The sequence below is a fragment of the Musca autumnalis genome, unplaced genomic scaffold (genome assembly GCF_047663935.1).
Source record: "Musca autumnalis isolate F117 unplaced genomic scaffold, ASM4766393v1 scaffold_1, whole genome shotgun sequence".
In the NCBI taxonomy this organism is placed as follows: Eukaryota; Metazoa; Arthropoda; class Insecta; order Diptera; family Muscidae; genus Musca; species Musca autumnalis.
The window spans coordinates 89,765,414-89,791,447 of NW_027411644.1; the positions used below are offsets into that span (position 1 = coordinate 89,765,414).

Below are 26,034 nucleotides of genomic sequence, written 5' to 3' on the forward strand. Positions count from 1 at the left end.
ATCGGGAGGTTCGTTCTATGGGGGTTATATGAAGGCGTGGACCTATACCGACAAATTTCTTGGGGAAAGTTTTATACCCCCAACGAAGACTAAGAACCAATTTTCAGCCATTTCAGTGTGATGAGACTAAAACCTTCCAAATACCGAAAATCGGGTGGTACCGTTCTATGCGGGCTATATCAAAACGTGGACCGACATAGCCCATTTGCAATACCAAACATTCCAGTGGTAATAGAGACTTCTATACCAAATTACAAAGCTCTATCTTAAAAATTGCGAGATTTATCTTGATTTCAACAGACGGACGGATAGACAGACGGACATGTTTAAGGTAGGTAGGATTTTTCCTCGGGTAATAAATTTTAGTGAAATTCCAAATTTAGTGGACTAGAACTTTTGTGGAACAACATGGAACAATGTTCTGTTTTCACAGAACGATGCCCAAGAGTCTCCTCTTTCAGCCCATATATGCCTTTGTATCCGTACCGTTCCGTGCGTCTAACACTTTTTGTGTGGACATTTTGTATATGAGTTTTTATACGAGTCATATACGTTTTATGCAAACCTAAGGAGTACTTTTTTTAATTTTTGAAAAAATTTAAATTTTTTGCAATTTTTTTTTAAATTTTAAATTTTTTTTCGAAATGTTTTTTTTTTATTTTTTTTTTGTATTTTTTATTTTTTGTTGTTTTTTTGACCATCTTTAATATATAGGAAGATATAAGAAACACAAAAACACTCATATTTTGATGAAAAAAGTAAAAAAAAAACACAAAATTTGAACTGTGACCTTGAATTTCTCTGCAACTACCAGACCGAATTTTACCGCTTACAATTCATCTGAAAGCTAATTGTGTTATCTGTCTAACAACAAGAGAACTACAAAATTAACTCTATACATTCAAGTTACAGAATTTTTACCAGGAAAAAACGATTCTAAACCACTGTCAACGTAAAAATCTCTCGGTTGGGAATTTTAGCAACCTATAACAGCCAACACTTTCAGCTTGGTTTCGATAATTTGGCAACAAGACTTCTCACACACTTTAGGCTTTTTTAAGTGCCGCCAGCGTTATAGAGAGAGAAAGGAATTTTTCTCAGAAGCCCGAGTTATTCATTCAAGGATTGAATCTGGAATTGCCAAAACAACAAAATTATTGAAGAATTACAGATAAAGATTTGGGTAGCGTATACATAACCTCATCTATAATACGTCACCAGTACTTCGTCATGTTTACCATTTTCGACATTTTCCTGTAATACAAATTAAAAGGAGAAAACCCAGCAGACTCATGGATTTTCAGTCTCAACGATAGATAAGCTGTGGGTCTCCCGCAAAAGAGCTATATTATGACGAAAGCAACTACAGGAGTAAGATCTCAATGATAACGGTAAAAATCTCTCGCTTAGGGAATTAACTAACCTTCTGTAGAGTTTCCCAACAATTTGTATTATACACTGGACCATCTGGTTCATTTACGGCGTTTTCGTTAATTCCGATCTTCGTACATTCGTCAATTGTGGTAATATGGCACAAATAGTGAACAAATATTCCGAGAAACAGTTAATAAACCGGCAAGACGTTATTAAATTATTTTGTCGTGAAACCAAATTATCCATCCTGGGCTTACGGATTGCCACAACAACAAAATAATGCAATAAAATAATTAACTACTTGTGTGTGTGGCGTATACATGCTGTCATCAATCATACGCCATTAAAAGTTTTGTCTGAGCATGTTTACCTCATTCACATTTCCCCCTATATTTCTTTCAATAAAAATTGTTCCATAGATATTTTTCGCACACCTCAAAAAGAACAATTTATGTCCTTAGGCCATAGAAATAGTATTAGATGGAAATTTGTTTGCAAAACATAAATATCTTTAAGGATGTTTGGGGGGGGAGGGGGGTGTGATGGATGCTATGTTAGGCGCCTAGAGATATATCTACATATGTATCCAGCCTTAGGTATAATTATTTCTTTTTTCTTATTCTATTTGTATTTCTTATTCCATAACCACACTATATAATCCATACACCACGCCATACCCCACCACATCTTTTTGGTATGTACCTTTTGAGAGACATACATTACACGGCAGCGTGTCCCTTTGGTAATTGTATATGGAGAACAGCAGCAGATTTGTTTCTTTTTCACTCCATACACGAAAAAGGCACACTTACACACACACACTTACAGCAGTTATGGCTGGCTTAGCTTCATCGATAGGCATACCCACGCCCCTTCTTGACTTCCTGTCTGTCCGACTGCCTCCTGCTTGCTTCCTCTGAACCACAAAATAAAAAGTTATTGATTGATTTTTCTTGTTGTTGTTGTTGTTTTGTGTCTTGCAAAAAAAATCAAAGTGAACAACATTATTTTGTGTGTTCTGCTGCTCTGATGGCCTAAATATCTAAGCAAGGCGAGGGTGGTGGTGTGCCTGTCAAATAGAGGCATACCATACATGCCATCATGACATCCAATCGTTGGCATATCGGAGGCTTGTTTTCGATATTTCCACTTAAATGGATAAAAATCAAGTGCATTTTGTTGCTGTTGTTGTTGTTTTGAGAGAATGACACGCCAGGGGAAAAATAAAATAAAGAATTAGCCATCAATAGGTTGTGATATACATATGTATGGACGTGTCCTTTCATTCATGCTTTAACGAGAGAAACAATTTTTGAAATTTTTAGTCTTTTTGTTTTGAGTGCCAAAGGATTCTAAATTTTGAAAAATTCCATGAATTTGCAAAAAAAAAAAAACTAAATAGTGACATATCATGTGAAAAATCTAAAATTGTTTACAGATCACTGGGTCGTATACATGTTGACGTTAATCATACGTCAATACAACAGATGTAAAGCATACGTCATATGTGTCTTGCTTTAAAAAATGATTTAATCTTTTATATATATTTAAATTGGTTTTGAGTTTTGCCGTATATAAATTATAACCACAGATTTCTGCTGTTCAGTGACCTCGCGTGAAATTTGATGGAGAGAATTTTCCTCATTGGCGCCATTTTCCTAAAATAAAGTATAAGAACACTAAGGGTGTTCTTTTGGAAAAAGTATGAAAATTTATTAAAAAATTATTCGCAAATGTATCGACAAGTATACATACCCTTTCACTGTGACCTCTGCCCTTACTTACCATCAATATAAATAACGGAGAAATACACAACTATAGAAGCACCCTTTCTTGCAGAAAAGGACTATAGAAGCAACCTTTCTTGTAGATAAGGAATACAGAATCACCCTTTATTGCAGAAAAGGACTTTAGAAGCACCCTTTATTGCCGAAAAGGACTTTAGAAGCACCCTTTATGGCCGAAAAGTACTCTAGAAGCACCCTTTCTTGCAGAAAAGGACTATAGAAGCACCCTTTCTTGCAGAAAAGGACTCTAGAAGCACCCTTTCTTGCAGAAAAGGACTCTAGAAGCACCCTTTCTTGCAGAAAAGGACTCTAGAAGCACACTTTCTCACAGAAAGGGGACTATAAAAGCACCCTTTCTGACAAAAAAGGACTCTAAAATCACCCTTTCTGGCAAAAAAGGACTCTAAAATCACCCTTTCTGGCAAAAAAAGGACTCTAAAATCACCCTTTCTTGCAGAAGGGACTATAGAACCACCCTTTCTTGCAGAAGGGACTATAGAAGCACCCTTTCTTGCAGAAGGGACTATAGAAGCACCCTTTCTTTCAGAAAAGGGACTATAGAAGCACCCTTTCTGACAGAAAGGGGACTATAGAAGCACCCTTTCTGATAGAAAGGGGACTATAGAAGGGCCCTTTCTTGCAGAAAAGGACTCTAGGAGCAACCTTTCTTGCAGATAAGGACTCTAGAAGCACCCTTTCTTGCAGAAAAGGACTCTAGAAGCATCCTTTCTTGCAGAAAAGGACTCTAGAAGCACGCTTTCTTGCAGAAAAGGACTCTAGAAGCACCCTTTCTTGCAGAAAAGGACTCTAGAAGCACCCTTTCTTGCAGAAAAGGACTCTAGAAGCACCCTTTCTTGCAGAAAGGGACTATAGAAGCACCCTTTCTTGCAGAAAATGAATATAGAAGAATCCTTTCTTGCAGAAAAGGACTCTAGAAGCACCCTCTCTTGCAGAAAAGGTCTCTAGAATCACCCTTTCTTGCAGAAACGGACTATAGAAGCACCGTTTCTTGCAGAAAAGGACTCTAGATGCACCCTTTCTTGCAGAAAGGACCCTAGAACAACCCTTTCTTGCAGAAGAGGACTGTAGAAGCACCCTTTCTTGCAGAAAGGAACTCTAGAAGCACCCTTTCTTGCAGAAAAGGACTCTAGAAGCACCCTTTCTTGCAGAAGAGGACTCTAGAAGCATCTTTTTTGGTAAAAAAGGACTTTAGAAGCACCCTTTCTTGCAGAAAAGGACTCTAGAAGCATCCTTTCCTGCAGAATAGGACTCTAGAATCACCCTTTCTGGCAAAAAGGACTCTAGAAGCACAATTTCTTGCAGAAGGGACTATAGAAGCACCCTTTCTTTCAGAAAAGGGACTATAGAAGCACCCTTTCTGACAGAAAGGGGACTATAGATGCACCCTCTCTTGCAGAAAAGGTCTCTAGAAGCACCCTTTCTTGCAGAAAGGGACTCTATAAGCAGCCTTTCTTGCAGAAAAGGACTCTATAAGCAGCCTTTCTTGCAGAAAAGGAATCTGGAAGCACAATTTCTTGCAGAAAAGGGCTATAGAAGCACACATTCTTGCTGAAAATTAATATAGAAGAACCCTTTCTTGCAGAAAAGGACTCTAGAAGCACCCTTTCTTGCAGAAAAGGTCTCTAGAATCACCCTTTCTTGCAGAAACGGACTATAGAAGCACCGTTTCTTGCAGAAAAGGACTCTAGATGCACCCTTTCTTGCAGAAAATGAATATAGAAGAACCCTTTCTTGCAGAAAAGGACTCTAGAAGCACCCTTTCTTGCAGAAAAGGTCTCTAGAATCACCCTTTCTTGCAGAAACGGACTATAGAAGCACCGTTTCTTGCAGAAAAGTTCTCAAGAAGCACCCTTTCTTGCAGAAAAGTTCTCAAGAAGCACCCTTTCTTGCAGAAAAGGAGTATATAAGCACCCTTTCTTGCAGAAAAGGAGTATGGACGCACCCTTTCTTGCAGAAAAGGACTCTAGAAGCAGCCTTTCTTGCAGAAAAGGACTCTAGAAGCACCCTTTTTTTGCAGAAAAGGGCTCTAGAAGAACCCTTTCTTGCAGAACAGGACTCTAGAACACCCTTTCTTGCAGAAAAGGAGTATAGAAGCACCATTTCTTGCAGAAAATGGCTATATAAGCACACATTCTTGCAGAAAAGTACTCTAGAGTCACCCTTTCTTGCAGAAAAGTACTCTAGAATCACCCTTTCTTGCAGAAAAGGACTCTAGAATCACCCTTTCTTGCAGAAAAGGACTCTAGAAGCACCCTTTCTTGCAGAAAAGGACTATAGAAGCACCCTTTCTTGCAGAAAACGACTATAGAAGCAGCCTTTCTTGCAGAAAACGACTATAGAAGCACCATTTCTTGCAGAAAAGGACCATAGAAGCACCCTTTCTTGCAGAAAAAGACTCTAGAAGCATCCTTTCTTGCAGAAAAGGAGTATAGAAGCACCCTTTCTTGCAGAAAAGGAATATAGAAGCATCCTTTCTTGCAGAAAAAAGCTCTAGAAGCAGCCTTTCTTGCAGAAAAGGAATATAGAAGCATCCTTTCTTGCAGAAAAAGGCTCTAGAAGCAGCCTTTCTTGCAGAAAAGGACTTTAGAAGCACCCTTTTTTGCAGAAAAGGACTCTAGAAGCACCCTTTTTTTTGCAGAAAAGGATTCTAGAAGCATCCTTTCTTACAGGAAAGGACTACAGAAGCATCCTTTCTTGCAGAAAAAGGCTATAGAAGCACCCTTTCTTCCAGAAAAGGACTTTAGAAGCACCCTTCCTTACAGAAAAGGACTAAAGAAGCACCCTTTCTTTAGGAAAGGGACTATAGAAGCTCCCTTTCTTGTAGGAAGGGACTATAAAAGCTCCCTTTCTTGTAGGAAGGGACTATAGAAGTTCCCTTTCTTGTAGAAAGGGACTATAGAAGTACCCTTTCTTTCAGAAAGAATCACCCTTTCTCGCAGAAAGAAGCACTCTTTCTTGCAGGAAAGGACTCTAGAAGCACCCTTCTTGCAGAAAAGGACTCTAGAAGCACCCTTCCTTACAGAAAAGGACTATAGGAGCACCCTTTCTTGCAGAAAAGGTCTATAGAAGCACCCTTTCTTGCAGAAAAGGTTCTACAGAAGCAACCTTTCTTGCAGAATAGGACTCTAGAAGCACCCTTTCTTGGAGAAAAGGTCTATAGAAGCAACATTTCTTGCAGAACGGGACTCTAAAAACACCCTTTCTTGCGGAAAGGTTGTATAGAAGCATTCTTTCTTGTTGAATAGATCTACAGAAGCTGTAGCAATGCCGACTGATTATTTTTTGTTTGCTGTCCTTTTTTAATTAATTTTAAATAATTTTAGGTTAGGAAAAGCTTATACACAATTACTTCTAAAAATCCTATCTTTTTCTCTCTCCCTCTCTCTCCAGGTTGAAGCCGGTGATGTTATTCTCAAAGTAAATGGCATCGATGTTCATCAGTATACAACGAAGGAGGTATTAAAATGTCTGAGACTGTCGGAAGATTTGGTAACATTGGAACTGAAAAGAGGTAAGACAGAATATACTCAGTAATAATATACTCTCTCATTAATTGTTTCTCTCTATCTCTCTCTCTTTCTTTGCAGATCCCAAATTAAAAGCTCGAATAAAGGAACAATTAGCTAATACAAAAAGTCCCCATTATATCGATATTGAAACATCACCCACAAACAACTACGATTATCATAACCAGCGTCAAATAAGAGCATCACCTCAGCACCAGCATCACCACCACTACCAACAACAACATCACGAAGCTGCCAACAACAGTACTAGTAGTAGTAATAGCAATAACAGTAAATTTCAATATGATGTGACGACAACAACAACGCACAATGCAGCAGCAACAACAATTGTACAACACCATCAGCAATCAACGGCGGCGGGGGCAAGCCCCCATAATTCCCCTGCCTCATCATCGTCACGTTATAAATCCTCAACAACAACAACCACCACAAATTTGCCACGTCATCCTGCAACAGCGGCAGCAACTAATTCTGCCAATCACAGTCGCAGCTCCTCGGCCTCATCAAATAAAATACAATTAGAAGGGGTTGGTGGTGGTGGACCCACCACGGCCACCTCACCCACATCTCGTATACCCTCACGTATACCCCAAGCCAAGAAAAGTAGCCAAAAAGCCCAACAATCTCCACAGCATAAACGACCCCGACCCTCACAAATACCCAAGGCTGCTGGTATGGGTACATCGATGACTTCTTCCATAACAATGGCGACGCCAGCAGCAGAGACTGGTGGTGGCCATGTCAGCAACAACTCAACGAATTTTAATGGCAATACACAAACGGCGACGACGACAGGTCCTACTCCACATTCCTTGCAACATTCGAATAGCTATAGCGGCGGGGGTGGTCGTGATCACCCTACTGCAACAAGACTAAACAGATCCAATAACTCGTCAGAAGATCGTGATACCCCCGAACCCAATTCGGCACCACCCCAGCCAGCCAAGGCACCACGCTTTGAGGCCTACATGATGACCGGTGATTTGATATTAAATCTCTCGCGCACTCCCCAGAGTAGCAATGTCTTGACAGTGCAAGCCAAAAAAGTCGATTCTCTGCGGGACTCACCCGGTCGTGTGGGCTTGGCACGGGCCAATGGTGCCCTGGCGCCTAAGGCCTCGGGTGAATCCTCACCCACCTCTTCGTCGTCGCAGGAATCGCCCACACATGCCAGCCACACACACTCCAGCAGCAACACAGATTCCAAGAATTTACAAAATAGAGAAAAATCACGTTTCCATAAGAAGCAGGCGCTGGCGCAGAATCTTCAAAACTATCAGCCGGATAGTATGGAGACAACCTATAATAATCGTCAGGACTCCTTGACCAATGATACTCTACTGCTGTGCGAAGAATTGGAAAAGGATGATGATGATTGTGGTGGTGGAGCACAACATGGACGGCAACAAAATCAACGTCATCAACGTTATGTCCAACAGCAAAACAAACACAAACGTCATCACCAACAACAGCAGCAGCAACAGACTAATCGGCAACGCCAAAAGACCTATGAATACTATCAGAATGAAGATGATGATAATGGGGAGGAGGATGAGGATGGAAATCCCGATGAAGATGAAGACTATGATGATGGCAACTATGCCGGCGAAGGGGAGGAGGACGAAGAAGACGAGGAGGACGATCAAACCAACTATGATATTACCAATTTGGAAACCTATAACAGTGGCATTGGTTGTGGCGGCGGCGGCGGCAGTGTTCAGGCCGATGATGAGGCTAGTGATAGACAATGTCTAATGCAGGAAGACGATGATGACGAGGAAGACGACGACGATGATGATGAGGGTGAAAATCTACCCGAGGATCCCAACTCATTGGGCAGTTCCGCCCCCACATCTACAAAACAAAAACTAAAAGCTTTAAAACAAAAGGCTGCCTTACGTTACAAGTTACGTTCCGAGGATAATGTGGATTGTTCGCGGAATATGCGTAGTTCAGCATCTTCATCATCATCTGCCACAATGGGCGGCGGTGGCGGTGGCGCCACAAGTGGTGTTGGTGGTGGCGGTAACAATACATCACAAGATGAAACCTCATTCTCAGTACCCACATCACCCATATCTCTGTCCACACCCTTGATTGATAAAGAAACCGCAAATTCAGTACCCACCAGTCCAGAACCATCCAATATGGCCGGTTGTGCAGGAGGCGGCACAGCTGCCGGTGGTGGTGGTGTGGTCGTGGATACCAGTGGTGTGGTGCGACGTCATCACCATCATCATCACCATCACAATGGCCAAATTGTGCGCAAATGTGATTCGGCCGGTTTCGTACCAGCAAGTCGGAAGATCATCTACAGCAAATACAGCGAGAAGGTATGGCTGCTGTTATACCCATTGATATTGATGAAGATGTAAATAGTTCTTTGAATACACTATTAGATACACGGCAAGATTCGGAAGATTCTCAGGTGAGTTGGGTACAAAGAGGAAATATTTTTAAATTACATACATAAATAACAAAATCAAAATAATTATTAAATTTATTGTTGTAATTATTTTGTAATTATCTACGAAATTTTGTTCAAAAAAGGAATTTGTTAACAAACGATAAACATTTGTAAAAGATCATTAAAAGACCATTATCATGTATAAAAAAATAGTTAATTGACATTTGTTTAAAATGCTCCAATATCCCCCCTTTAATCAGGTATCTCCCATTAGTCATTGTTGTCTCCCATCTCCCACATTTTGCATTTATTCCTTTTTGTTTCCTTTTTAAGTTTCTTTGTTTGAAACAATCAACCAACAAACCCCCCTCTTAGTAGTTGACGTTAACGTTGTTGTCGTTTGTGTTTGGATTGTTTGTTGTTTTTTTTGCAAACACCTGTTTGTTTGTTGTAGTTTCCTACCTCCCTTTTACCTTATTCCTGTCACACTTTTGCATAGTTAGTTAATCACCACCAAAAACCTTTTTAATTAAGAAATTTCTTTTGTTTTCTAAAGGCGTACACAAAATGAAAGCCATTTTCAGGGATTTTTTTCATCTTGTACAACGATTAAACGAATCGCAGAACACTTTATAACCTCACTTTTCAGAAGGGTATATGGTAAATTGAATGTCATATTTGGAGAAGATAGAAGAAGATTGATTTAAAGTTTGAGAGAAATATTAGGAAGTGTAAAGTTTGTAATAGCTATCGATAGCACTGTGCAACAAAATTCAATTTTTTTTCAAAATGATGGGGAAAAACCGAGTACATTCTGAAAGTAGAGCTAAAAATATGAGACACGTATATTGGCGTTTTAAAGTTTACGTCGGAAAGTAACCAAAAAAGGCGGGGCAAGTTCCGCCATTTTTAAATTTTTCGAAATATTCGAGTTTAGATATCTTGGAATCCTCGCATTTCACGTATATAGTGTCTTTGGCAACTTTACTTAGGAGGGTGTGGGAAATATTTTTGTTAAAAATTTTAACCCTCATGCGGTTCATCAAAGGGGTCTTTTTGTCTTTTTTTCGAAAATCTTTAAAAAAAACTCATTAAAAATTTGTTCGTATCAAATCCAAATATTCTACAAAATTGTTCGCCATAAAATTTTACTATAGGTCGCACAATACACCAAATCTGTTACTCTTGTCTAATCGCCAGGAATCTCTAAAAATGAAACACGTTTTAGGGTTAAAGTCGGACTTCATCTGAGTTTATTCAAAATTGTCCCACAAAACATAATTTTAGAGAGATGATGTCAGAGACAAAAATATTCTCCGTCAAATTTCACCATAGGTCACCATAGAAATGAAATGTCTATTTACATTCTATAGCATGAAAATATCAGTATCAATTTTGCTGAAAAAACATGAAAATATTTCCCAATTTTTTTGATGAAAATTTTTTTCCTTCTTTTTTCTAGTTGATACATGGAAGTAATATAAAACTTGGTTATAGGTGAAAAGTGTCAAAGGATGAAAAATTCTACACAGAATTTCACTATGAGTTTCAAATAAACCATAAATCTATGTACACTATTTCCTTAAAAAATTAGACTACAAATTTATATATTAGGATAAAATTATATGTTTTAATTTTGGACTGTTATTTTTACACAATTCCATACTGTATCAAAATCTAGCAAAATCCTTTACTTTTTGGGAATATTGTTAAAGAAATATTCCAAATGAAATTTCATTATGAGTCTCTGATAAAAGAAATCTGTAACCATAACACATAACATTCTTAACAGCACTTGTTTTTTATATATAGGTTTTAAGGTCATATTTTCCAATTTTCATACAGATTGTTGTTGTGATTGAAAAATATAAATATCTTATTGATGGTTTTTCGTTATAAATTCATACAGAAGATGTTGTGTGTTCAATTTAAATAGCTTTAAAAAACATTTGTGGTAAATATATATTTGAAAAATATAAAAAACCCAGATCAGACCTGCCAAAATTGCGTATTTTTAATACTTTTAACTTAAATTACTTATTTAGGATAAGCCATTGGTTGCTTATATTGTATGTGAAAATACATTGGAGGTCTACGGCTATAGTCCAGTGAAAATATAGGTGTCATATGGGCTCTCACATGCACAATTTGGTGTGGTCAAAAAACTACAATGATGGGACTCACTCCTACTTTGGTGGCATTTAAGGAATTAATCCTAGCAATTGACATAAATGGCTGTATCATGAATGACCATACCGAACCCAGTTATGATATAGTCATTTATGTCACTTTCTAAGGTTTATTCCGTAAATGCCACCAAAGTAGGAGTGAGTCCCAATGTGTTTTCATATATATATATAAGCAACCCAATGGCTTATCCTAAATACGTAATTTAAGTTAAAAGTATTAAAAATACGCAATTTTGGCAGGTCTGATCTGGGGTTTTTTTATATTTTTCAATATATATTTACCACAAATGTTTTTAAAGCTATTAAATTGAACACACAACATCTTCAGTATGAAGTTATAACGAAAAACCATCAATAAGATATTTATATTTTTCAATCACAACAACAATCTGTATGAAAATTGGAAAATATGGCCCTAAAACCTATATGTAAAAAACAAGTGCTGCTAAGAATGTTATATGTTATGGTTACAGATTTGTTTTATTCAGAGACTCATAATGAAATTTCATTTGGAATATTTCTTTCTTTAACAATATTCCCAAAAAGTAAAGGATTTTGCTAGATTTTGATACAGTATGGAATTGTGTAAAAATAACAGTCCAAAATTAAAACATATAATTTTATCCTAATATATAAATTTGTAGTCTAATTTTTTAAGGAAAATAGTGTACATACATTTATGGTTTACTTACTATTTGTATGTTAGTAAAGCTTAATCTCATATTTGTTGTTTTCAAATTTAAAAACAACAAGTTTAAAGTGGGTGTAGTTAAAATTGATTACTTTCGGGGATGGCAGAGAAGACTAGTTTCGTCCAACGCCACTTGGACTCATCAGTTCTCTTAGTTATTTATGGTTTATTTTTAAACTCATTGTAAAATTTTGTGTAGAATTTTTCATCCTTTGACACTTTTCACCTATAACCAAGTTTTATATTACTTCCATGTATCAACTAGAAAAAAGAAGGAAAAAAAATTTCATCAAAAAAATTGGGAAATATTTTCATGTTTTTTCAGCAAAATTGATACTGATATTTTCATGCTATAGAATGTAAATAGACATTTCATTTCTATGGTGACCTATGGTGAAATTTGACGGAGAATATTTTTGTCTCTGACATCATCTCTCTAAAATTATGTTTTGTGGGACAATTTTGAATAAACTCAGATGAAGTCCGACTTTAATCCTAAAACGTGTTTTCATTTTTAGAGATTCCTGGCGATTAGACAAGAGTAACAGATTTGGTGTATTGTGCGACCTATAGTAAAATTTAATGGCGAACAATTTGGTAGAATATTCGGATTTGATACGAACAAATTTTTAATGAGTTTTTGAAAGATTTTCGAAAAAAGGACAAAAAAGACCCCTTTGATGTTGATGAACCGCATGAGGGTTAAAATTTTTAACAAAAATATTTCCCACACCCTCCTAAGTAAAGTTGCCAAAGACACTATATACGTGAAATGCGAGGATTACAAGAAATCTAAACTCGAATATTTCGAAAAATTTAAAAATGGGCGTAACTTGCCCCGTCTATTTTGGTTACTTTCCGACGTAAACTTTAAAAACGCCGATACACGTGTCTCATATTTTTCGCTCTACTTTCATAATCTTTTCGATTTTCCTTGTAATTTTTGTTGTTGTCGCACAGTGTAGTTATCGTGCCCACCAGCTCCTATTGTTGATCATCGTAGGATTTTTTTTAGAACTTTTGTGTCGTTATAAAGGACTTGCCCACGACAAAAATTATATAGTTGTAATCAGAATCGCAGGGACTACCTTCGATGAAAATTACAACACAATCTTGGAACTGCCCTAAAACTGCACCTAAGCCAATATTGTAAATTTTTGTAAAGGAGATACCGAAAGAAGTTGTCCGACATAGTCCACATTCCAACTTTATGTTTAAGAGAAATATTATTACGTGCAAAAGTTTGACCAATTTCAATCATACCTTTCGAGACATTTTAGTTGGTTACCGTTGGATTTTTTTGGACCGTTATGTCAGGAAACATGGGATATGTCCATGAAAAAAATTATATGGCTGTAAATATGACCACAAAGAATACCATCGGTCAACACTGCGTTCAAACGATCCATGAACAGCCCTTAAACCAATGATGAACGCGAAGAGAGCATTTGTATGAGGAATCGTACGAAAAAGTAAAGGCGAGTGCTCATTTTGTTTATCTATGCCTTAAACTGAAATCGAAAATTTTAAACGTTTGTGAGGGAAGTGTTTTCCGAGATAGACCTTCTTGGAGTTTATGGTACGTTTGGATGAAATTTTACTATGTCCAAATTTTAGCTACAAATTTTGAACTTTTTGGAGCATGTCCCCAAGGATTGGACGGTCTATCTCGGAACTTGATCTAGGTTCTGCCAAGTTTGGACCAAATCGATGTATCCATTCGAGAGTTGTCGTTCACAATAGCCAGCCTGAGAGACAAATGGATGGACAGACCTAAATCGACAGATCTAAGTTGTCCGAAACGGATTTCTTCCAAACATACTTGGCGTCCAAAAGTAGTATTTTTGTTCTTTTAAGAGAAAGAAGAAGTTCGACCACCACCGCTTTGCAATAGTGCAGATTTATTTGCATCATGCAGAGACAATGATCCCTACGGCCTCTTCAGTGATAGCGGAATTTGGAACTGGAGCCACCCCTACCCGAAGTACAGCTCTCCCTTACAGTTCCTTATGTAGTTCGACCTCTTGGTATCTACACCTTTTATACCCTCCACCATATGGAGGGTATAATTAAATTTGTCATTCCGTTTGTAACACATCGAAATATTCGTCGGAGACCCTATAAAGTATATATATATTATTAATCAGCATAAAATTCTATGTCGATTTCACCATGTCCGTCCGTCCGTCTGTCTGTCTGTTGAAATCAAGATACAGCTCGCAATTTTAAAGATAGAGAGTCAAAATTTGGTGCAGAAGTTTTTATTACTTGCAGGATGGTTGGTATTGAAAATGGGATATATCGGTCCACGTTTTGATGTAGCCCCCATAGAACGGTACATCCCGATTTTCGGTATTTTTAAGGTTTTAGCTTCATTATCCTACCAAAATGGCTGAAATTTGGTACGTAGTCTTCTTTAGGGGTGTAAAACTTTCCCCCAGAATTTTGTCGGTATCGGTCCACACCTTCATATAGCCCCCATAGAACGTTACCTCCCGATTTTCGGTATTTTTAAAGTTTTAGCTTCATTATCCTACCAAAATGGCTGAAATTTGGTACGTAGTCTTCTTTGGGGTAAAAAATTTTCCCCCAGAATTTTGTCGGTATCGGTCCACACCTTCATATAGCCCCCATATAACGGTATCTCGCGATTTTCGGTATTTTGAAGGTTTCAGCTTCATTATCCTACAAAAATGGCTGAAATTCGGTACGTAGTCTTCTTTAGGGGTATAAAACTTTCCCCCAGAATTTTGTCGGTATCGGTCCATACCTTCATATAGCCCCCATAGAACGGTACCTCCCGATTTTCGGCATTTTGAAGGTTTTAGCTTCATTATCACACCGAAATGGCTGAAATTTGGTACTTAGTCTACGTTGGTGGTATAAAACTTTCCCCCAGAATTTTGTCGGTATCGGTCCACACCTTCATATAGCCCCCATATAACGGTACCTCCCAATTTTCGGTATTTTGAACGTTGTGTCCTCAATATTCCACCGAAATGGCTGAAATTTGGTATTTAGACTTCGTTGGGGGTACTCAAACTTTCCCTTTAAATTTTTCGGTATAGGTCCACGCCTTCATATAGCCCCCATGGAAAAGTACCTCCCGATTTTTCGTATTTTGAAGGTTGTGTCTTCAATATTCCACCAAAATGGCTGAAATTTGTTATTTAGTCTTCAATGTGATATAAAACTGTTCGCCAGAAATATGTCTGTACAGGTCCACGCTTTCATATTGCCCCATTTCTGACTAAAATTCGTCGGTATAGGTCCACGTTTCGATATAGCCCCCATAGAACGGTACCTCCGGATTTTCGTAATACTGAAGATTGTGACGTCAATATCCAACCGAAATGGCTGAAATTCGTTATTTCGTCTTTCAAGACTTATAAAATATTCCAGAAGAGTATTCTTCTACTTCTACTTCATGATTTTCGGTATTTTTTAAGTTTTAGCCACATTCTCTTACCGAAATATAGGAAATTTGGTATTTAGTCTCCTTTGAGCCTAAAAACTTTCCGTCAGAAATTTGTTGGTATAGATCGACGTTTTGAAATAGCCCCCATAGAATGGTGCCTCACATTGTTTTTACCGAAATTGCTGAAATTTAGTATTAAGTCTTCTTCATACACGAAAGGACACTAATTGTGGTGGAGGGTATAACTTAACGCCGTTCTTAGATGTAATTCGAAACATTTTAGTTGTAATTTGTAACATTTCATTTGTAATTCGAATCACTCTATTTGTAATTCGAATTATTCCATTTGCAATTCGAATTATTCCATTTGCAATTCGAATTATTCCATTTGTAATTCGAATTATTTTATTTGAAAATCGAAATATTCCATTTGTAATTCGAATCATTCTGTTTGTAATTCGAAACAAAATATACAAAATATTTTTGTATTGATTTTATATCTGGTTTTTCGAATTGCAAATAAAATAATTCGAATTACAAATGGTATAATTCGAATTACAAATGGTATAATTCGAATTACAAATAAAATAATTCGAACTACAAATGGAATAATTCGAATTACAAATGGAATAATTCGAATTACAAATGGAATAATTCGAATTACAAGTGGAATAATTCGAATTACAAGTGGAATAATTTGAATTATAAATTTAATAATTCGAATTACAAGTGGAATAATTCGAATTACAAATGGAATTCTCGAATTACAAATGAAATGTTACGAATCTATATATATAAAAGAGCTTAGTGATGACTGAGTGAGTGAGTGACTGACTGGCATATCATCGCCCAGACGAAACCGCTGAAGCTAGAAAGCTGAAATTTTGACTGTGCGTAGCTGTTGGTGTGTAGGCGTGAGATAAGGCTGGGTTTTTGGAAATTCGACCTAGAAGGGTACGAAAAGTACTAAAAGGTACTAAATATGGTACCCTTTGTATTAGGCAAACGGGAAGAGCTAGAATTCTGAAATTTGGAATGAGGGTAACTGATGGAGAGTTAGAAAGATGTACCAAAGGGAAATTCGACCTCTAAGTGTACGAAAATGTCTAAAAGTTACAACATTTAGTACCAGTTGTATATTTTGAACGGATTTAGCTAGAAACTTTGAATTTGGTATGTAAATGAAGGTTGGGAAGTGGTGTTTATAAAAGGAAATGGTTTAGGAAATTCATACTCATGTGTACGAAAAGTACTAAATGGTACTAAATTTAGTACAATTTGGATTTGGGTGTACGGATAGAGTTCGAAACCTGAAATTTGGAATTAAGATTACTGTTGGAGTGTAGGATTGAGATAGGTTTGGAAGTTCGTACTTATGTGTATGAAAAGTACTAAATGGTACTAAATTTGGTACAATGGGGATTTGGGTGATCGGATAGAGCTGGAACCTCGAAATTTGGAATTGAGATTACTGGTGGAGTGTAGGATTGAGGTAGTTTTGAAAATTCGTACTTATAGGTACGAAAAGTACTAAATTTAGTACAATTTGGATTTGGGTGATTGTATAAAGCTGGAAACCTGAAATTTGGAATTAAGATTACTATTGAAGTGTAGAATTGATATATGAGGGTGGTTTCGGAAATTCGTACTTATGTGTACGAAAAGTACTAAATGGTACTAAATTTGGTACAATAGGGATTTGGGTGAACGGACAGAGCAGGAATCCTGAAATTTGGAATTGAGATTACTGTTGGAGTGTAGGTTTGGGATAGTTTTGAAAATTCGTACTTATGTGTATGAAAAGTACTAAATGGTACTAAATTTTGTACAGTGAGGATTTGGGTGAACGGAAAGAGCTGGAATCTCGAAATTTGGAATTGAGATTACTGGTGGAGTTTAGGATTGTGGAAGTTTTGGAAATTCGTACTTATGGGTACGAAAAGTACTAAATAGTATTAAATTTAGTACAGTTTGGATTTGGGTGAACGAACAGAGCTTGATTCTTCAAATTTGGACTGAGGGTCACTGATGAAAACAAAGAAAAACAAAGGGGTTTTTGGAAACTATGAGTGTACGAAAAGTACAAAATTTAGTGCTATTTGGATATGGGTGAACGGATAAAGCTGGAATCCTAATATTTGGAATTGATATTATTTTTGGAGTGTAGGACTAAGGTTGTTTTGGAAATTCGTATTTATGGATATGAAAAGTACTAAATGTGGTACAATTTGGATTTGGGTGACGGATAGCGCTTGAGTCCTGAAATTTGAAATTAGGATTACTGTTGGAGTGTAGGACTGAGGTAGTTTTGGAAATTCGTAGTTATGGGTACGAAAAGTACTAAGTGGTACTACCTTTTGTACAATTTGGATTTGGGGGAACGGATAGAGCTGGAATCCTAGAATTTGGTCAGACTACTGTTGGAGTTTAGGATTGAGATGGAGTTAGTTTTTGAAACTCGTACTTATGGGTACGAAATGTACCAAATAGTACTAAATGGTTCAATTTCGATTTGAGTGCACGGATAGCGCTGCAATCCTGTTATTTTGAATAAAGGTTACTGTTGAAGTGAAGGATTGAAGTAGTTTTGGAAAATCGTACTTATGGGTACGAAGAGTACTTATTGGTACTAAGTTTGGTAAAATTTGTTATTGGCCGAACGGATAGAGGTGGAATCCTACAAATTTGATATTAATATTACTGTTATTATTTGGTCTTAATGTCAGTGTAGGGTTGATATATGTGGTTGTCGAAATACGTACCATATGTATACGAAAATTACGAAATGACACTCAATTTGTTATTGGAGTCAGGGTGAATGTTGGTGTGTAGCGTTGGTATATGGAGGTGGTTTAAAAAATACGTGCATACCATAAATATACGAAATGTACTAAATCCTTTTAAATTTGGTATCGGGTGTAGAGCTAAAATTGTACAATTTGTTCTTGGGAAGTGGCGTTGAAATAAGGAAATGGTTTTGGAAGTTCGTATTTATGAGTACGAGCAGTACTAAATTTGGATTTGGGTGAACGGATAGAGCTGGAATCCTGAAATTTTGAATTAAGATTACTGTAGGAGTGTAGGATTGAGGTAGTTTTGGAAATTCGTACTTATGGGTCCGAAAAGTACTAAATGGTACTAAGTTTGGATTTAGGCGAATGGATAGAGCTGGAATCCTGAAATTTGGAATTAAGATTACTGCTGGACTGTAGAATTGAGGCAGTTTTAGAAATTCGTACTTATGGGTACGGAAAGCACTAAATTTGGTACAATTTGGATTTAAGTAAACGGATAGAGGTGGAATTAGGAACTAAGATTACTGTTGGATTGTAGGATTGAGGAAATTTTGAAAAGTCGTACGTATGCGTACCAGATGTACTAAATGGTACTAAATATGGTACAATATGGATTTGGGTGAATGGATAGAGCTGGAATCCTGAAATTTGGAATTAATATTATTGTATAAGTGTAGGATTCAGGTAGTTTCGGAAAGGCGTACTTATGGGTACGAAAAGTACTAAATGGTACTAAATTTGGTACAATTTGGATTAGGGTGAATTAATAGCGCTGGAATCCTGAAATTTGGAATTACGATTACAGTCGAAGAGTAGGATTCAGGTAGTTTTGAAAAATCAAACTTATGGGTACGAAAAGTACTAAATGGTACTAAATTTAGTACAATTTGGATTGTTCTAAATTTGGTACAATTTGGATTTGGTTTAACGGATAGAGCTGGAGTCCTAACATTTGGAATTAAGATTTAACAGTAATTGAGGTTTGAGGTAGTTTAGGAAATTCTTTCTTATGGGTACGGATAGTACGAAATGATACTAAGTTTGGTACAATTTGGAATTGGACGAACGGATACAGCTGGAATCTTGAGATTTGGAATTACGATTACTGTAATTATTTTGTATTAATGTCAGTGTATGGTTGAGATCTGTCGTCGAAATACGTACAATAAGTATACGAAAAGTACTTAATGGTACTCAATTTGTTTTTGGGTGTAGGGACAGAGCTGAGTATTGCTGTGCGACGTTGATTTCGCTGTTAATGTGTAAGGTTGAGATACGGCTGATCTTTTTGAAAATCGAACTAAAGAGGATTCGAACAGTACTAAAATAAAAATAAATATTGATTAAAATTGGTATTAGTGCAACAAAATTTTCAGTATTTTCAATTTCCACATTAAATATCGTTTATTTGTTTTTTTTTTAATATCCTTTCCGCATACGAAGTAGCGGGCATTTTGCTAGTTAAAAATATAATTCTCGAATTAGAATTAAAATAATCCGAATTACATCTGAAAAAGGTGTATTGTGAACGTCATTACAGTTCCTCGACCATTTTGCAAGGACAAATTTCAAACTTTTTAGATCATGTTCTATAAACAGCCAATGATCCTCACAGATCCTGCCTTTAAGATCGGATTTTAAATGACTGCCACAACAAGGCGATCAACCGCTCAGGCTTGGATGGCTGGCGTGCTTGAGAAGCTTTTGTTGTGACTTCATTTGTAGGTCATCAGAGACTAGAGCACTCAGCCCTGTCTGGAAAAGAGGTCATCTTCGCGTATGTAGTCGAGTGATTACCCGACTAAAGGCCCAGCTTCCTTCTAACACCTGTCTGTGGATCTTCGGAAGTATTCTTCCATCCACTAGCCGGTTTAGAAACTGATAATCCGACAGACATTGCAGCCAATTGAAGCCCTAGGAGACCGCTGTCCTGCCAAAGCTGGCGGTGTTAAGTTAGGTTAGGTTTAAGGATGTGCAGCCCTCTATTAGAATAGGTGACTGATTCACTCGGAGGACCGTTGGTCCATTGTGTTCATCCTGTGTAGGCTATTTAAAGATGATGGAGATGATGATTTAAAGATAATGGAGGTGTGTTGTTGAGATGATTTAAGATGAAGGAGATGATAGAGTGTTGATGCAGCTTGATGAGATGAGGATGATAGGATAGAGATGATGAGATTATGGTGAGTGTGGGAGATGTAGAGATTGACGCCAAGGAATTATCTGGAAAAGTGAAAAGAGTCTGATTATTAAGGGTTGTTAAGGACCTTTACCAAGCCATGCTAGATGTCTGTGCAAAGTTGAGTAGGACGATGGGATCTATGTTAGACAGGAAGTTCAGAGTGTCTATCTCATATCTGCCTAGTGTACGGTATCTCCTTGTTTGCAACATGGGACACCTACAAAGCATATGTTCGACAGTCTCTATCTCCTTCGCATCTTCACATAGTCTGCAGTAGTCAATGCCGCTGTCGTCCCATTTTGAAGTTAGGGGCCGCACTCTGCAGTGACCTGTTATAAGTCCCAACGCGATTTTCATCCCTAACTTATCAAGTGAGAGGAGAGAAGCCGTTCTGGCGGTCTTACTGTCGTCCACATCGTCAGAGGTTATGATCTTTTATAGACAACGTTCAGACTTATCAATGGCTGACATCAGAAGGTCATCTATGGTGATCATCCGCGCAAACTTGAAGGGCTTACGTGCCTTTTCACCAGACGGATGAGAGAGCTTTTGCCAGTTGCTACTTTTGCAGGTCGTCGAAATCTAGCCCACCTCCCCTGTCTGGCAAGAAGTCACCAACATAGCAAAATGCCTCGTGAATTATTACCCGTCTGACGGCCCGCCATCCTCTTAGCACCTAGCTGTGGATCCTCGGAAGATTGTACCCTCTAGTCTTTGAGCCACCAGCCTCCTTAGAAGATGAAGGTCTGTCCGTCATTTTAGTCCACTTGATTTCTCGCAGTACCCTATCAATCTATCCTCCTTCCAACTTTGCTTTTCCCAGAAGGTCTGAACTTGTTAGGAGCCACCGACCTTGCAGTGATTTATGTACCCGCTCTTTTTCGCCCTGCAGCTTTAATGAGAATCACACTAATGAAGACCTTGTATGGCTGTTCCGTCGGCGCATATACCTCCGCTTTCTCCTACTTCGGAACGAGAGGCACCTTGTTGGGTTCCGGTCGTGATGCCGTCAAATTGCCCCACACAGCTTAGAAGTTGATGGTCCGTCAAACATTTCAGCCACTTGACTGCACGCAGTACAGTCCCCACTCCTTCTCCAACTCTGCTTTTCCCATAAGGGTAGACTTCTAAAGAGCCAACGATATGTCACTAAAGCTGCCAAGGGAAGAAGAACCGGGAAGTTTCAGAAGCTCCAAACTTGCATAGAACTGCTACACAGATTTCTATGCAAGTTTGGAACTTGTGAAACTTCCCGGTTCTTGTTCCCTAGATAGCTTTAGTGACAATCGCAGACGAAGCAGTTACACTAGGTATGACCTTGTGTGGCTGGTTCAGCGTCGTCTGTCCTTTCGTCTTCTTCGAATTCAAAACGAAAGGCGTCTACGTGGGTTCAGGCAGTGACGCCATCGTTTTGGCCATTGGGGTCAAATTGCCCAAACTTACCGCAGACACTGCTGTAGCCACAGAATTTTGCTCTTTTCTGGAAACGCTATAGTCAGAGCCGTCTTTGTCTATGTATAGAAAGCACTTTTATGTGTATGTCTCTAAAGGCACTTCTATGTGTCTCTAAAAGCTCTTCTACATGTAGAACACCCCAAAAACCTATCCACAGTATAGAAGACCTCTCAAGGCTTATCTATGTATGGAATGCCTCTAAAAGCTCTTTAATGAATATAATACATCTAAAAGCTTTTCTATGTATGGAAGGCCTTGAAACCCTCGTCAATATTAGAATACCTATAAAAGCTCATCTATGTATAGAAGACCTCTGAAAACTCGTCTATGTACAGAAGATCCCTTAAAGCTCATCTATGTATGGAATGCCTCCAAAAGCTCTTTAATGAATATAATATATCTAAAAGCTTTTTTATGTATGGAAGGCCTTTAAAACCTCTTCCATATTGGAATACCTTTAAAACCTCTTCCATATTGGAATACCTATAAAAGCTCATCTATGTATAGAAGACTTCTAAAAACTCTTCTATGAACAGAAGATCTCTAAAAGCTCTCCTGTGTATATAAGACCTCTGAAAGCTCTTCTGTGTATAGAATACCCCTAAACGCTCCTCTAGAAATATAAGACCTCTGAAAGCTCTTCTAGAAATATAATACCTCTGAAAGCTCTTCTGTGTTTTAGAAGAACTCTAAAAGCTCTTATATATGTAGAAGACCTCTAACAGCTCATGTATGTATGGATGAACTCTAAAAGCTCCTCTGTGTATAGAAGACCTCTAAAAGTTTTTTTTTGTGTGGAAGACCTTCAAACCCTTTTCCATGCATATACGACACCTAAAAGCTATTCTGTGTATAATAGACCTCGAAAAACTCTTCTGTCTATAGAACACCTCTAAAAGCTCATCTATGTACGGAAGGCATCTAAAAGCTCATCTATCAAAATACATTTAATGTATAGGATACCTCTAAAAGCACGTAGGAGACCTCTAAAAGCTCGTCTAAGCATTTAAGATTTCTCAAAAAGCTCAACTGTGTACAAACGACTTTTAAAAGCTCTTCTATGTACAGAAGATCTCTAAAAGCTCCCCTGTATTTATAAGACATCTAAAAGCTCTTCTGTGTATAGAATACCTCTAAAAGCTTTTCTAGAAATATAAGACCTCTGAAAGCTCTTCTGTGTATATAAGACCTATAAAAGCTCTTCTATGTTTAGAAGAATTCTAAAAGCTCTTATATATGTAGAAAAGCTCTAACAGTCATGTATGTGTGGATGAACTCTAAAAGCTTATCTATGTATAGAATATTTCTAAAAGCTCTTTTGTGTATAGAAGACCTCTAAAAGTTGTTTATGTATGGAAGACCTCTAAACGCTTTTCTATGCCTAGGCGACACCTAAAAGCTATTCTGTGTATAATAGACCTCGAAAAACTCTTCTGTCTATATAAGGTCTCTAAAAGCTCATCTATGTGCGAAAGGATTCTAAAAGCTCATATATAAAAATACCTTTTATGTATTCTATACATACGTCTATAAATTGAAGTAGTCTACGGCCCATCTATGTATCGAAGATCTCTAAAAGCTCTTCCATGTATAGGAGACCTCTAAAAGCTCCTCTAAGCATGGAACATTTTTTTTTTAAAAAAAGCTCAACTGTGTAGAAAAGACTTTTAAAAGCTCTTCTATGTATTGAAGACCTCTTAAAGCTTTTCTCCACCAAAAGTTGTGTACATTGGCCCACGATTTGGTAAAGCATGGTGGAGGGTAAATTCCCGACCGAATTTAATTTTTTTACATGGTCTCTCTCTTTTGTGTACGCCTACGAAGTATTGAAATGCCCAACACATTTCCCTGTAGCAATGAAACTTTAATCTTCATTTCGATGTTTTTTTTTTTTGTTCTCTCATTAATTATCACCGTATCTAACGTTAGTTTCATGTCAAATAATAGTGTTGTTATTCTTACATTTCGTATTCCCCCCGTTAATTTCCTCTACACCCCTTTTAGCAAACCCTGTTTGAGTCCAATGTATGTAGTAGAACTATTTTCAAAACACTTTGTTTCAAAAACTTTAATGCAAAACTATATTTCTTTAAAAACCGCTACTACCTATCTTTCTCTACTCTATGTTCTCTTTTTCTCTTCTTTCTATTTTAACTGTTTTACTTTTTTGTTCCTTGTTCTATTGTTGTTGTTACTCTTTTAAACAAAAACAAAAAACCCAAAATATTTTCAACAACAAAATGTTGATATTTTCTTTCAATTTTCTTTTTTTCTATCTTCTTTTCTTCTTTCCACGTCTTACTTACTATGTGTCTGTCTTTTTAATGTTTTTGTTTTTCTTTACCTATTTTATATATGAATGTGTGTGTTGTTGTTATATTTTTTTACGCTTACAAAAACAAAAAAAAAACTTAAAATTATTTTCTAGCAGTCTTCGTCCTCTACTAAAACTTGCATACAATTGATAATAAATGACAACAGTACAACAAGAACAACAACTACAACTACTCGTACTACAACAAAAAACACAATTAACAATCAAACATCATCGTCTAAAAATGATAATAACATAACTAACAGATCATCAACATTTTTAACGCCGTCATCGTCAACTGCACTGATGGCGACGGCCTCTACAACGGCGTCAGCCACAAAGCTGTGTGCTTCCCCTGAGGCACACAGTCAACGCGATATTTTCAATAAAAGACGACGACGTAAAGTAAGAATTGTCATAACAACCCAAGAACAAGAACAGCAACAACAAACGCCAAGTGCGGCTGTTACATCCTCGCCAGCAACAGCAACAACAATTGAAACCACTGTAGCATCAATTACTACAGATACATCATCCTCCAATACTTCTTTGTCGTCGTCAACATCGTTAACAACTGGAGAAGTATCATCAGCAACTTCGACTACAACAACATTATTATCTTCCCCAACCACGACGACGACGACAACAACAACCATAGATACTTATACAACATCGACAACAACAGTCAGTTCGGTAGCAACATTAAAAAAGGTGGTTGTTGTTGTTTTTGTGTTCGTTGTTCTCAGTCTTCTTCAACCACCCTCCGTCCCCTTCCCTCCTACCTTTCTTTATTGTTTTCTTCTTGCTCTTCAATATTGAATGAATACTAAAGAACATCAAGAACAACAACAACGACAAAAATCGCCTAGAAATAGAAAAACAATAATTACAAAAACAAAACGAAAAACAATTACAAATCATTAAAACAATTTCTGAATGTTTTCTTTTGTAGCGTCTTTTAGTAGCAACATTTACACCTTGTGCTTGCCTAGCGGTACCAAAATATTACAAAAAAAAAAAACACAACAAATAGTAAAAGTAGAAGTAGATGAATGTAAAATGCCATCATTTTGTTTTTGGATTCTAATGGAATGTTATGCTATGTTACATTTACGAAATCCACTCGATTTCATCTGTCAAATCCATAGGTTAAACGTCAAATGAAATCCAATGGATTTCAGATGAGATTTCATTTGACGTTTGAGCTATGGAATTGACAGATGAAATCGAGTGGATTTCGTAAATGTAAACTTAGCATTACGCTTTGAAAGTTTGTTTAACTACTTTAAAGAATTTGTCTAAACTAGTCTAGGTTCTATATATGCCTAATAGGCCGGGGCGATTTGTATGGAAGCAAAAAAACCTTAATGGACCCTTCGCGTTTCTTATTCCCAGGATTGAACTGAGCAAAAAAGTCTACTAGACCATAGGTCTAACGTGAAAATCGAGCCTCCCGATTTTGACTTTAAGTTTCTTATCCACGTTTTTTGGACATTTTGGCATATAACAGCCAAACCATTGAGATTTTCGATCGAACACAAGGACAACAATTGTAGCCAAGACAGTAGTTAAGAACTCTCTAATACATTGCAAAAGCATTGGAACGCTCCTTCAGGCAGTTTGGCCTTGAGAAGGTGCAAACTTTTCGAAAAATGTCGATAAATGGCACTGTGCTACAAAAGTTGACCAGAAAAATATTCAAGCGTTCTGATGCAAAATTATATCGTGTTGGGATCCATGGACAACGACAATGCCTTTAGTCCATTTGTATCACTTCGTTGTATTTTTTTATAACGGTAAAAGTAGTGAAAATCTGGGTTTCTTACATTTTCAAATTTAAACGTACATATCTTCTTTTTTCACAACGGGTTTCT

General features: G+C 37.3%; 1 protein-coding gene across 1 annotated transcript in view; it reads left to right on the plus strand.

The window, feature by feature from the left end:
• The window catches only part of Efa6 (Exchange factor for Arf 6), a 219,094-nt gene that overhangs the window by 129,394 nt on the left and 63,666 nt on the right, over positions 1–26,034 (plus strand). Inside the window, 3 exon segments of the mRNA XM_073984950.1 lie at positions 6,573–6,693; positions 6,770–8,995; positions 8,998–9,137. Of these exon segments, the coding sequence (XP_073841051.1) occupies positions 6,573–6,693; positions 6,770–8,995; positions 8,998–9,137 (2,487 nt within the window).